The sequence below is a fragment of the Nematolebias whitei genome, chromosome 6, assembly GCF_014905685.2.
Source record: "Nematolebias whitei isolate Nwh7 chromosome 6, NemWhi1, whole genome shotgun sequence".
Classification (NCBI taxonomy): domain Eukaryota; kingdom Metazoa; phylum Chordata; class Actinopteri; order Cyprinodontiformes; family Rivulidae; genus Nematolebias; species Nematolebias whitei.
In genome coordinates this window covers 37,915,175-37,927,610 of record NC_056503.1, presented here as the reverse complement: position 1 = coordinate 37,927,610, position 12,436 = coordinate 37,915,175, and the positions used below count along the sequence as shown (strand labels likewise).

The 12,436-nt window shown below is 41.0% G+C and overlaps 1 protein-coding gene across 1 annotated transcript in view; it reads right to left on the bottom strand.

Moving 5' to 3' along the window:
* nxn (nucleoredoxin) overlaps window positions 1–10,795 on the bottom strand; it is a gene marked incomplete in the record, with an annotated part of 71,684 nt that extends 60,889 nt beyond the window's left edge. The window contains 1 exon segment of the mRNA XM_037678253.1: window positions 10,455–10,795. Coding sequence (XP_037534181.1) covers window positions 10,455–10,763 — 309 coding nt within the window.
* Window positions 10,796–12,436: the final 1,641 nt, after the last annotated feature.

Sequence of the window (12,436 nt, the reverse complement as noted above, 5' to 3'; positions counted from 1 at the left end):
AATCACCTCTAATTATTATTTAGATTAATTTATCATTCAGCCATTAGTGCATCTGTGCCATTAAGAACTTTCCTTTCCAGTTTTTATCTGGAAAAAATGAATTAGAAAGAGATGAAGTATTTAGGCTTGCAGAGTGCATCATGACTAATATTTAACCGGCTCACAAATCACCCCCCAGTATTAAAAAGCACGCACAGTGTCATTACTGTGACAGGTAATAAAGAGAGATACACTGCACCAGGCTTTGTGTATTATAGGATATTCATCTTTTGTTCTAAATGATGCGGTCTGGATGCTTCATCATCCTTCATGAAGCTTTTGGGGGAAACACAAAACCCATCAGAAGACATTGGAAAGTTTCTTCTACCTCCATCTTCCTCTCAGCATATTTCTTTCCTGTTCTCACTTCACAGCATTTAATGCATCCAGTCCTCTGAGTCATGTAGCCGTACCATTTTTATATTATCTCATCTGTTTAGACCAGGGGTTCCCAACCCCGGTCCTTGAGGAACAACATCCTGCATGTTTTAGTTGTTTCTCTGCTCTGACACACCTGATTTTAATTTATGGGTAATTAACAGGCTTCTGCGGGACATAAAGTAATTAAATCACTGAATCGGGTGTGTTGGAGCAGGGAAACAATTAAAACATGCAGGACGGTGTTCCTCAAGGACCAGGGTTGGGAACCACTGGTTTAGACAATGATGCTGGTGTTTAATTTTAACTTAACTACTGAACTCTAAATGTAGAACCCCTCTGGGCTGCGACTGTTGGAGATGAGTTTACAACTCAAAATTAGCAACAAAAAAATTGCAAAAAAAAAGAGGCACATTTTCAGCTGAAGTTTCACTGATTTATGAGCGTTTGCAACCAATCCAATTCAATTCAATTAAATTCAATTCAAGAACATTTTATTAATCCCAAAGGGAAATTAATTGTTGTTGTACCTCATCCTGGTTTCATTAGAGTTGTTCTAGATGCTGATGGCTTTGGGCAGGAAGGATCTCTTGTAGCAGTCCGTCCCCCAGCAGATCTGAAGAAACTGGCTACAGATGAAAATCTGTCCATCCAGACCCAGCAGACCTCCTGATCCTCTTGGGCAGCAAAACCACCTGAATCCCGGGCAGAATTACTCCCTGAGCCATGGCCATTCCTCCCAGCAGCCTGCCTAGCAATGCAAGTGACCAGCGAGCCGTGCGGTCGCATGTTGAAGGGCCAATCTTTTTTAAAATCCATCTTATTTTTCTGTTGCACGCTCAATAAACCAAGAAGAAAAATCTAAAAAAGTTAAGTCTGGTCCTCTGGACAGCTTATTTTTGCGTACACTGCTTGCAAGCTGTCTGTATAAGTCTGTATAATCACTGTGAAAAAAAATCACATCATGTCGCTGCTGATCTGTTTCAATGTTGGTGTGTTCATGCGTGCTCATCTGCTTACAAGGACTCGTGTTCAGGTTTGTGCTGATGTTCGACGTAATGTTTTTATGCTATTAGTGCTAAGTGTATTCTAGTTGATGTTTTTCTTAGTAAATATCTTGGATGTTATCATTGTTTTTCTTTTACATTTTATTGTTGGATGTAACTGGGACCCTGTGTACATAATTGCGCTCCACCTCATGTACCACATGAGGTGCGAATGACAATAAAGAATCTCTGACTCTCTGCCTCGGTTAACATCGTACCTGCCTCCGCTTGCTTTGTATCCACCTTGGCAGCCTCCCGTCAAAATGCAGCTCTAGTGCTCTTAAGTTGGATTGGAGATGCCCACAACAATACTCAGACGGGTTTAAGACAACTCTTGATTATTTTAGGAGAAACACGTTCAAGGGGATAGATCATGTGCCTCTGCGACTCATGAGAAAATTGAGAACCACCTCAGATGTTTCGAGACATTTGGAGACTCCCTCACTGATGCAGTCCGCCAGCTAGTCATCCACAACAGAGAACCCCCACCCCTGTACGGCACATTTTAGTTTTCAAATTAAAAAAAAAATCCAACTTTCATTAGGTTGAGCTGCACCACAGTGGCAGTCAGGCTTTATTATGTTCAAAGGTCAAACACCTCAATGTGAAATGTGAACATTTTCTAGTGACAGAAAAAAAAAAGGAAGGTCATTTTAACCGCAGCTACTAACACGGCCTTGCCAGCTGCTTGACGAAGCTCCCTCTGCAACGGGCAACTGCTAAACGAGTGAAAACAGCAGGGCTGGTGCCAGCGTGCCATGCTCCACGCTGAGACACTGGGTCTCTTTGTACGGCGAGACGCTTTTCAGACAGGCGCTGCAGGAGCACTCACACTTGGATGAATACACCACAGAAAGAGACAGAGGGAGGGGGTTGAAGTTTCCACCCACTGAGCAGGGTGGTGGTCACACATAAAGAAAAAGGGTTATCGTCAGAGAGGAAACGTGCCACGCCAGAAATATGAAAAATATTCAAGCCAAGATACTGATGGCACAAATGTCCTGCAGGAGATACACGCCACTGTGCGTTGGTGACAAAAGGTGAACATTTGCAGTGAATGCAGACTGTACAAAGTGCTCATCCATCACGGTGTCTTTTTCTATTTAACTTAAGAAATATGAGCGGTGGTGATGATGATGAGGGGTGGAGAGGGGGACTGGGAAATCACAAAGAGGCAACATTCAATCTAAGAGAGATAACAAAAGGCAGCTCTGGATGGCAGGATGCCCCTGGGGCGATGATGCTGTTATTATGGTGGAAAGAGCTGCCGGAGCTGCGGTGTGGGGCAATTACAGACCCAAGGACCGACTGGGGGAGGGTCCGAACATCCGATCCATGAAGGGTTCGCCCTCCAAGCTCAGAAAACGACGAACAAATCCAGAAATAAAACAAAGCAGGGTAGATGTATTTATTCCAGTGGAAAGACTGGAATCTGAAATGAAAATCCCACAACTCCAGGCTGAGGTTCACCCTGCGCTGGTTCGGAGGAGTTCAGTGGTACCTATGTTACAATGGCTCTCTGGTTTTGGCTAACGAGGAAAAATCATCTGCTGTTCTCATTCAGAGCTTCAGCAGACACTGCGGTCAGCACATCAGCCGTGTCCATTATCTTTAACGTAACTCCCCTTTGGAAAGTTCAGCCAGAAAATGAATAAATACGTAAATAAAGCATCAGTGTCCAGCAGCAGTCCAGCTGGAAAACAAAGAAAGAGTCAGACCCGGGGTACCGTTTCATCGCTCTGCACACCGCAGGCCGAGGTCGCAACCTTACAGCTATAGAGCGCTGTCGTTGGAGGCGTAGATAACAGAAGTGAAAACAGATTGAGTTGCAACTGGGAAAGAGTTGTACAAGATACACTATGACTTTTCTCTAAGCTCTCTCTTGGGTAACTCGAGCCTCTGAATTCTGTTCTGAAGAAATCCCCTCGTGATGTTACAGAAATCCTCATAAAGAAGTCACGACGTGCGGGGAAACGAGACCGTAACACAAGCTCTGGGGTGTGAGATGTGACAGTTGGCTCCGCGGATATCCCAAAATCCTCAACTACATATTTACGCCCCTCTTTTCGGCCTTGAGCGGCTTCAGTGCAGCAGGTGTCAGCGGACATTCTTAACATAAGCTCTTGTACAACATGGCAGTCAGAGACAAGGCCCCGCAGCTGCACAACAATGGAGTCAAACTGCAGGCAGGCCCTCACAGCCGGAGTCGAGGTAACGAGTTCCTGCGAGCTCGGTTTACAGTCGGAGGCAGAGCCAGATGGCGTGAAGTGGAGTTTATAAATGTTAGTGATTACAAAGGCCAGTACTAGAAAATCACCGGAGAAACTTTAAAGGGTGCCGATGCAGCTACTGCTCCAAATTATGATGTTCTCTAAAGCGTAACGCGAATCGTGGTCCAAAGAAAGCTGCTGCCAGAGGCTCATTATGGTCACTATAGTAACCACATACCTATGTGTCTCACTCGCTGACAGTAAGGTTAGAAGATTAAAAAAAGCAGACTAAAAAGTAAGCCTCAAACAAATAGCTGATGTGAGTTTTTGTGTTCTTACAGTGTGGAGGTATGACAAGTTAAAACGAAAAGAATATTTTGAGATAAATTACACCTGAAGTGAAAGCTTAGGCGTCTTTGTATTCTAGGAAGAAATGAGAGAAATAACTTAAAGTCTGATTAATAGCGAGCAAGATGTCATGCTTGTTCTCTTAAGACATTTGTTGCATGACTAAATTACATATTTTTGTTCTTGCATGGCCTCCAAGAACTTGTTCTCTATACGTTGTGATTGGTCAGATCTTTGAGGGCGTGTTGCGGCGGATGAAGCAGGTGAACTACACTGCTGTCAAACCACTTCAGCTGCTCTGCTGAGGAGCAGCCGGCCGAGGCTGTTACAATGTGTAGGTTTTATTTTATAAAGCTGTACAGGCAATAAATAAATAATGAAATGAGTGCCCTTCAATGCTTATGCATTAGCACCTATTACCTATTACATAAAGTAGATGGAGTGACTGTTCAAATTAATATGAATTATTATAAACAACAGGACGCTGAATATATTGAATATAACATTTAATGAAAAGCTTTACACCTGTAAGGGATTAGAAATTACTGTAAGTCTTACGTGGACTCTGCAGGAAAGGTGTTTGCATCTGTGTAGTTTAACTCAGGCGACACTGTCGGGTCATTTAGTCAAGTATTCATTCACCAAGAGTTTATATGAGAATTCATATCCTTACATTCATGTACGTATACATGGAGGAATATATGAGATAAAAACAAAACAATCTACTTCACTTGACTTGAGCTTCCCACAACACAACGTTATTTTCCAACCAACTAAAAATGGCGGTTTAACATCACGTGACGGATGACGTCATGTTGCCTTCGAGAAAGTTAAGTTCATGGACTGAAATGAATTAAACTTTTTTTTAAATTTATTATGAAAATGCCACAATAATGATTCCTGACAAAATGATTTATGTTTCATCAAGCTAAGCTGAGCTTCTGCTGAAATCGGCGTTGGTTCATGAATATTTTACCTCAACTTCTAAAAAACAGAAAAGTTCAACCTTTTCTGGGTCGTTGTAAGTACATTTTTTGTAGAGAGGATGATAAAAATGTTGTAAATTTATTTATTTATTCATTTATTATATTTTGTTGTTTTTGTATTTCTTAAATTATTAATATTTTTGCCAAAGGTAGCAAAAAAAAAAACATTTAATCTCCTATAGTTTTGGGTATTTTCTAGTCATTCAGGGTCAAAAACTTTCATGCTTTATACTTTCCGCTCTGACAAGTTTAACTAATAATAAAAAAGGGTCGTAACTCAATTTTGAATGGCATTTTTTCCCCCATTTGTCTTGACATTGGTTTTCTTCACACAGAACTGTGTCAAACTCATCTAATAACTTCTTATTCAGTAAATAATCTTTAAATCGGGGGTACGGAGGAACAACTTTAACTTTAGCTAATCTGATAATTAAAAGAAAGATCCCGTTTATAGTAGGGATTATTTCAGCAGAGGACAGTTTTCCATGAATGCTGTAATGTTAATTTTTGACATTTCACAGAAACATTTGAGTGGATAATAAAGGGAACGCGTCAGACTTTACTAACCTAAAAGCTTCTCGAGTGACTGACGAGCGAGAGCGGAGGATTTCCTCCTGCAGACAAAACATTTCCGCTTCTTTTGAAGCCACTTGTTCGGCCACAGAGCAAGGAGGATGCACGATGAGCGCCTTGTGGTCAAGTTTTCAGCAGATCAGTGACGACCTGATGAAACATGTCCTTAGCCTGACTCGAGGCCCTGGCAGAGCGGTGGACGAGCAGCCGTCCTGCCTCCAATGAAGGCTCCACCTGTGCGGTGAAACACTCTCGACTCGTATCTCAGCCTGTCTTCTTTTAGTCAAGTTTGATTTTTACTTCTCTTCGGCTGAGGATTTAATTGATTTACACTCGTAACCCTCTACAGCCTGAACAAGAAGTCCATGTGAGGCAGGACGTCTCCAAACATCACAGGCTCGTGGAATGTGCTGCAGAAAGGAGGTCCGATGCTGCCCTGAGCAGAAATATTGATCTGACTTCATGGCTTCCCTGGCTTTGAGAGCAGCAACATCCTACAAACTGCCAGAAAAAAAATGTTTCCACTGATCAAACCAGGCAGACTGAGCTACTGATAACTGATCTGAGTCATCGTGGAAAAAGGAAAGAGCTGAAATTATTGTGTGAATGTTATGAAGCATTCACTCTGTTGTGGTCCATTTTTCTTACATACGTTTTTCAGCATCTTTCTTCTCCTGCATTTTTCAAGCTATTTCAACAAATCATACCCAAACGTTCAGCTCTTTCAGGACAGTCCTGATATGACTTTTACTAGTGCAACGTTAGCTTTTTGAAATATTTAGCCTTTTTTGCCATTTTTTCCCTCATAGATAATGAATTGAGCTCATTTTACATCCTTCAAATCTTTAGATCTGTTTACAACCTTTTACTGCTCCTTTCACATTTTGATCTGGTTCAGCTTCTTTCAGCTTCCTTGTGCAATTTTAAACTTTTTTTCCAGCTACTTTTAGCTGATTTCAGCTGTTTCTTCCAGCCGTTTTGTGATCCTTTCAAATTCTTTCTGATAACTATAACATTTTTGTGCCTCTTCTAATTTCTTTCTGATAATTACAGCTTGTTATGCTCCATTCAGCTTATTTCTATAAGTTTCAGTTTTTTTTGTTATATCAGCTACTGTTAGCTGTTTTATGCTCATTTAAGCTTTTTCAGCAAATTTGACATTTTTTGCACCACTTTATACGCGTTGAGGCCTAATTCAGCAACAATGTGCTCTCTCCACTCCCTTCTGGTAATTTAAACTTCTTTCTCCCTTTTAACTACTTTTCAGCTGTTTTTGCCAACTTCAGCTTTTTCCAGATAAGTTCCACTTTTTTGTGCCCATTTCTGCTTCTTTCAGTCTAATTGGGCAAAACTGTGCTCTCTCTCTCTACTTCTTTCTGCTAATTTCATCTTGTTCTACTTTTTCAGCTACTTTTTATTAGCATATTTGAGCTATTTTTGTCAATTTCCCCCCAAATTCACATTTTTCATGGTAATTTCTGCTACTTTCATCCTAATTAACTTATTTATGTCAATTTCATCTTGTTGTGCTCCTTTCAGCTTAATTATGCTAGTTTCAGCTATTTCAGCTACTATTAGGCTGTTTTATGCCAATTTTAGCTTTTTCAGCTAATTCCACAATTTTCTTTTTAGCTCATTTCAGTTCCTTCCATTTCCTTTTGGTAGTTTAAGCTTCTTTCTGGCTTTTAAGCTAATTTTCAGCTATTTCTTGCAAATTTTAGAATCAGAATCAGAATCAGTTTATTATCGCCATGTCAATGAACGAGGTTCACAAACTAGGAATTTGCTTCGACATAAGGTGCGAATAGTAATAAAGTAAAATAAAGTAAAAATAAAGTAAAAATTAAGTTAAATTGAGATCATTACATAAGACATAAGACCTGTGTAAACCCACAAATAAAGTAAAATTAAAAACATAACATAACCATATGTACACCCATACAATAGAAAACAATAAAAAAAGCTTAGAAAACAGTACAGATGGAGTATTCAGTTATAATACAGATGTAATGTGACCAAAGCAGAAATTATGAGGTAGCATTATGAGTGTTCAGGAGTCCAACAGCAGAGGGGAAGAAACTGTTCTTATGGCGGGAGGTTCTGGTCCGAATGGACCGAAGCCTCCTGCCTGAGCTAATTTCCTAACTTTTGTGCTCATTTCTGCTTGTTTGAACCTAATTCTGGAAATATGTGTACTTTCTGCTTTCTTCTGCTAATTTAGGCTTGTTCTTCCATTTAAGAATTTTTTAGCTAATTTCAGCTGTTTTTTTTTTATAGCAAGTTCTTCATCAAAACACATTCACACTGCATTTTGACAGGAAATTAAATTTCTCTAGTTTAACTTACATTAAGACAAGAACGCTCGTTACAGCCCTTGAACAATTCTGCTGTTTTTGTCCCTGCAGTAAATTAAATATAAACCTGCTTTAGCAACACAAGATGTTTCGGTCCATCTGTGTTAAAGAAAGAATAATAAACACTTCCTGCAGTCAGAAGGCCAGAGTGAAACAAAGGAAGGCGGCCTGAGGACAGAGAAGTCGGAGCAGGACATGGGAGGAGGCACAGAGGGGGGAGGCACCCAGTGGGCCATGAAGATCTGAAAGACCACTAGCATCCTTCCCCAGGAGGTGAGAGCTCTGCACACTGAAAAATCAGACTCGGGCGTTGTTGGATTTAGTTCATAATTTTAATGCTTCTAATTATTTTTAACAGTAAAAATAAGATTTTGTTGAATTAAAGTGTAATATAAGAAGCTAACTGAATCTGACGTGACCACTTTGATTAAAAATGTGCTTTTTTAAAAAAAATTAAATCATAACTGTCCCTTGATGCTTTCCATAGTTGCACATGAACGGTGCAGCATTTAAAATCAAACTTTTGAGCCGTTTTGCATCTCCATTTATCACTCATTTAGTTTGGGTCAAGCTTTGAATAATTAATCTTTTTACATAAAATGTATTGTAAAGGTTAAGTAAATCTAACGTTTTATTTCCTGGAGTGTGCTGAAATGAGGGGTGAAAGGCGCACTCAGTCCAGAGAGTCCTCCTCTGAGTCAACCTGCCCTCAGTCTGGAGGTATCTTTGTGTTAAGAGCTCAGAAACCGTCCGTCCACAGGACTCAAACTTTCCCACATGCCAACTCCAACCTGCCTGCAAATATTAGACATGACTTTAACAGACCGGTAACTACTTCCTGTTCCTGTCAGACACTAAAGCCCACAACATCAGGCTGCTAATTATAGCCACAACTAACAATTATGTCAGCTTATTATATGCTGTCACTTTATTGTTTAGTAAAAAAAGAAGGCAATTATGTTATTTATTCTTAGGGTTGGAGTTGTTATATGCACATGGCTCAATTTATTTATTCTGATACCAAATAAAAATAGATTCAGAACATAAAGGAAAAGCTCTAAATCCTTATCTGTGAGAATTAGGAGGCTTTCTGATTAAAAACCACCCAACAAACCTGCAAAAATATTCAAACAATACCCATATATATATATAAAAGAACCCTAAACAAGCAGATGGGCCGAGACTTTACAACCTGTCGTGAAAGATTATTTCTCTTCACGAGAAAAATGCGGCTGAAGTTCAAACTGAAACAAACCAGCAGGCTTCCTGCAAAACAAAAGACACGGCAGCCTCTGAGCAACACGAGGCCCATCAGGCAGGAACAATGCTGCCGTTGATGCCACACATATTTTCCGTTTGCAGTTGGAGCAGAGAGCTGCTGCACGGTGGCGATGCGTGAGCTCCTCCCCAGCCTCTCCATCCTCCCCGAGCCTCATTCAAACCTGGACTTCATTATGGGGAGCAGCGGAAACCATCACTGGCAATCAGGAGGAATTTACAAGACAATGTTCCAGAAAGAAACGGTCGGTTTGCACGAGGCCAGACGGAGAGAGATCCCTTCTGAACATAAAAAATAAAAGACCTGCTCGATGGAAGGCGCGCTCCGATTTCATAAACATGCTTTTATTTTTATTAAAAGAACACAACTAAGAGTCATTTATCTTCTAAATAAAAGGAACTATACATTCAGGCCTTATCTTAAAAACCCGTGCACCCTCGCCTTTCTGTTCCCTCTGAGTGATACCTTGCAGATGTAACAGGGCGTAGCATCTTTGTTTACGTCTGCTCTGGCTTCAGAGAAAGTAAAACAGGACGGGCCTCGGACATCCTGCAGCGTGCAAACCACATATACATTTATCTCAAAAGACTAATATATTAAAATGCTATCTGGACATGCATTTGTGTTAAATACTACTAATAACACATGAGCAAAGGAGTTAGAAAAACATCCTTTTTTACTGTGCTGGTTAAAGCTGACACCAACAAACACCTCAAATATAGCACTACATTGTAGGACTACAATATTAATACAGGCATTTTAGACTATTTAGTCCTATTTTTATGTTTACACCGAAAACAATTAAAACATAAACTTAATAGGGTTATTATTACGGATGAAGGCCAATAAAATAGTGAACAAAATCTGTTGGCTCCTTTAGGACAAAGAGGGGAAGCAGCAAAAACAGGAGATCCTGACAGATGCAACATGATGACACTGCTTTGTCATGTTCAGATGATTTATGTTGCTCTCAGCAGTTAATCCCTGGGATTATTTCACTGAAAACACTCTTCCCCTGCTCTATCAGTTCAATTAAGCCCAGTTTGATCTGATTTATGAACCAAATGTGGCTTTTTAATTACTTTATTGAAAGTTTAATTCACAGATTGTGTGTTTCCCCCAAAATTTGATGTTTGAATTTTTACTGCTTTGGTTTGACACAAGGGGAATAAATGGGGTGAATGGTTCATTTAAAGAGCATGATGGCAGTCAGGGTGGAGCAGGCTTTCTGCTCTTCTTACCTTTTTGTGTCTGTCTTTGAAAGGTAAGGCCGGCCACGGCATCTCCTGCACAAAGTCCTGCCAGTGCTTCTGGTCCTGGTCGGACGACACGAAGACGATCTCCAGCTCGTCCTTGTGCTCGGACGCCTTCTTGAAGCGGCTGTAAAAGTCGGCCAGGCTGCAGCTGAACTGCCGGCAGGGGCCGTTCAGGCTGCAGCCGAAGAACAGCCCGACCAGGGACAGCCCGGCGCCCAGGGACTGCACGTCCACCTCGGCTGCGGAGCCGTCGACGAGCCGCTCCCCGAGCAGCGCCAGCAGAAACTCCGACATCGCGGCGCGACGGAACCCTCAGTCCGCAGCTGCAGTTCAGGGGTGCCCAGCCGTGCGGGGGGGCCTTCCTCCCTCCCCGCCTCCGGTGTGAGGTTTTAAGGTGAGCTCGGAGCCCCGGAGAGGCGCTGCCGTGCGTGTGTAAATGTGTGTAAATGTGTGTGTGTGTGGCGCTGTGCAGGAATGCGCTCCCAGGCTGGAACAGCGGCTGCGCGCGCTCCTCTCCACAAACCTCATTTATCATCAGCACCACTTTCTGTGCGTTGCGCCTCAAACCACATTCTGTTTCAGTTTCAACTGAATTAAAGCCCCGGGTTTAATTAATCTCTTGGTTTTAATTGTTATTGTGGGCCCCTCGAACGCTGCTGTTTTAGTCAAATAAGTCATATTAAGTGTGTTTGAGCCCCAAAACGGACTATTCTGTCTTTTAGTTAAAAAAATAAAATTAAATAAAATAAAAAAAGCCGCATGATTTATTAAGTTTTATGAAACGTTTCTATAAATACAGGAGTGACTAGAATATAACTTTGAGGATTTGCTGCCATCTAGTGTCCAGAATGCAGAAGACAATTTTCAACCTCAGCCTTAACTTTTATTTCTTGGGTTTTCTATCAGCTGCTGCATGCTTTGTGCTGTCACTGTGTTAGTTAAAACAAACAAACAAACAAAAAAAACATTCAGCTCATTCAGCAGATTGATGCCAGGACTTTTACACTTTGAAATCTGCTTCATCAACTTGCTGTTTTTGTTTTCTTATACTTCTTGGTCTGCTGCCTTCATACATCTCCTCCTACATGTCTCTGCTTGAGTGCAGCTACAGCGTGCGCTCTCAGGACATTATTACCTGCAGTGTTCCCTCAGTGCAGACTGAACTAGGCAAAAGGGCCTTCTCCTACTCTGCTCCTGTTTCCTGGAATATCTTACAAAAAGATCTGAAGCTCTCGACCTTGATCTCTGTAAGTGGCTTTAAGAATCTGTTGGACTCCTGGCAGGGACCAATGCAGACATGTTCCTGTTTTTAGTTTTTTACATTCGCTTTATAATCTAGCTGTTTTTTTAATGTCTTATTTGTAAAACAAAAAAATAATCTGTATGCCTTTTTACAACTGTTTATTGTTGTCGCTGTTGTCCATTGTCGTCATCTTTCTTTGTTGAAATCTGGTCTCTCTTGTAAATGAGTCCTCGGGGCTCAATGGGAATTACCTGTCTAAATAAAGGTTGAATGAAACTTTAGCTACCATTTTGATGCTTTTAGCCAGCACAACTTTTAGTCAACTGTTCGCCAGCTTTAGTTACTTTTAGTTTAGCTAGCCTTTTGTTTGTTTCTAACTAGCCTTTGGCCACTTTGAGCCTTTAGTCAGCCTATAGCTACTTTTAGCCAGCCTTTGGCTACTTTTGTATTTTGGTCCACCTTTGGTTAGTTTTAGCTTTTGGTCAGCCTTTAGCTACTTTTAGTCAGCATTTAGCTACTTTGAGCTTTTGGTCAGCCTTTAGCTACTGTTAGCCAGCCTTTGGCTACTTTTAGGTTTTGGTCAGCCTTTTGCTACTTTTAGCCAGCCTTTGGCTACTTTTAGCCTTTGGTCAGCCTTTAGCTACATTTAGTCAGTTTTTGGCTACTTTGAACATTTAGTCAGCCTTTAGCTACTTTTAGCCAACCTTTTATTACTTTTAGTCAA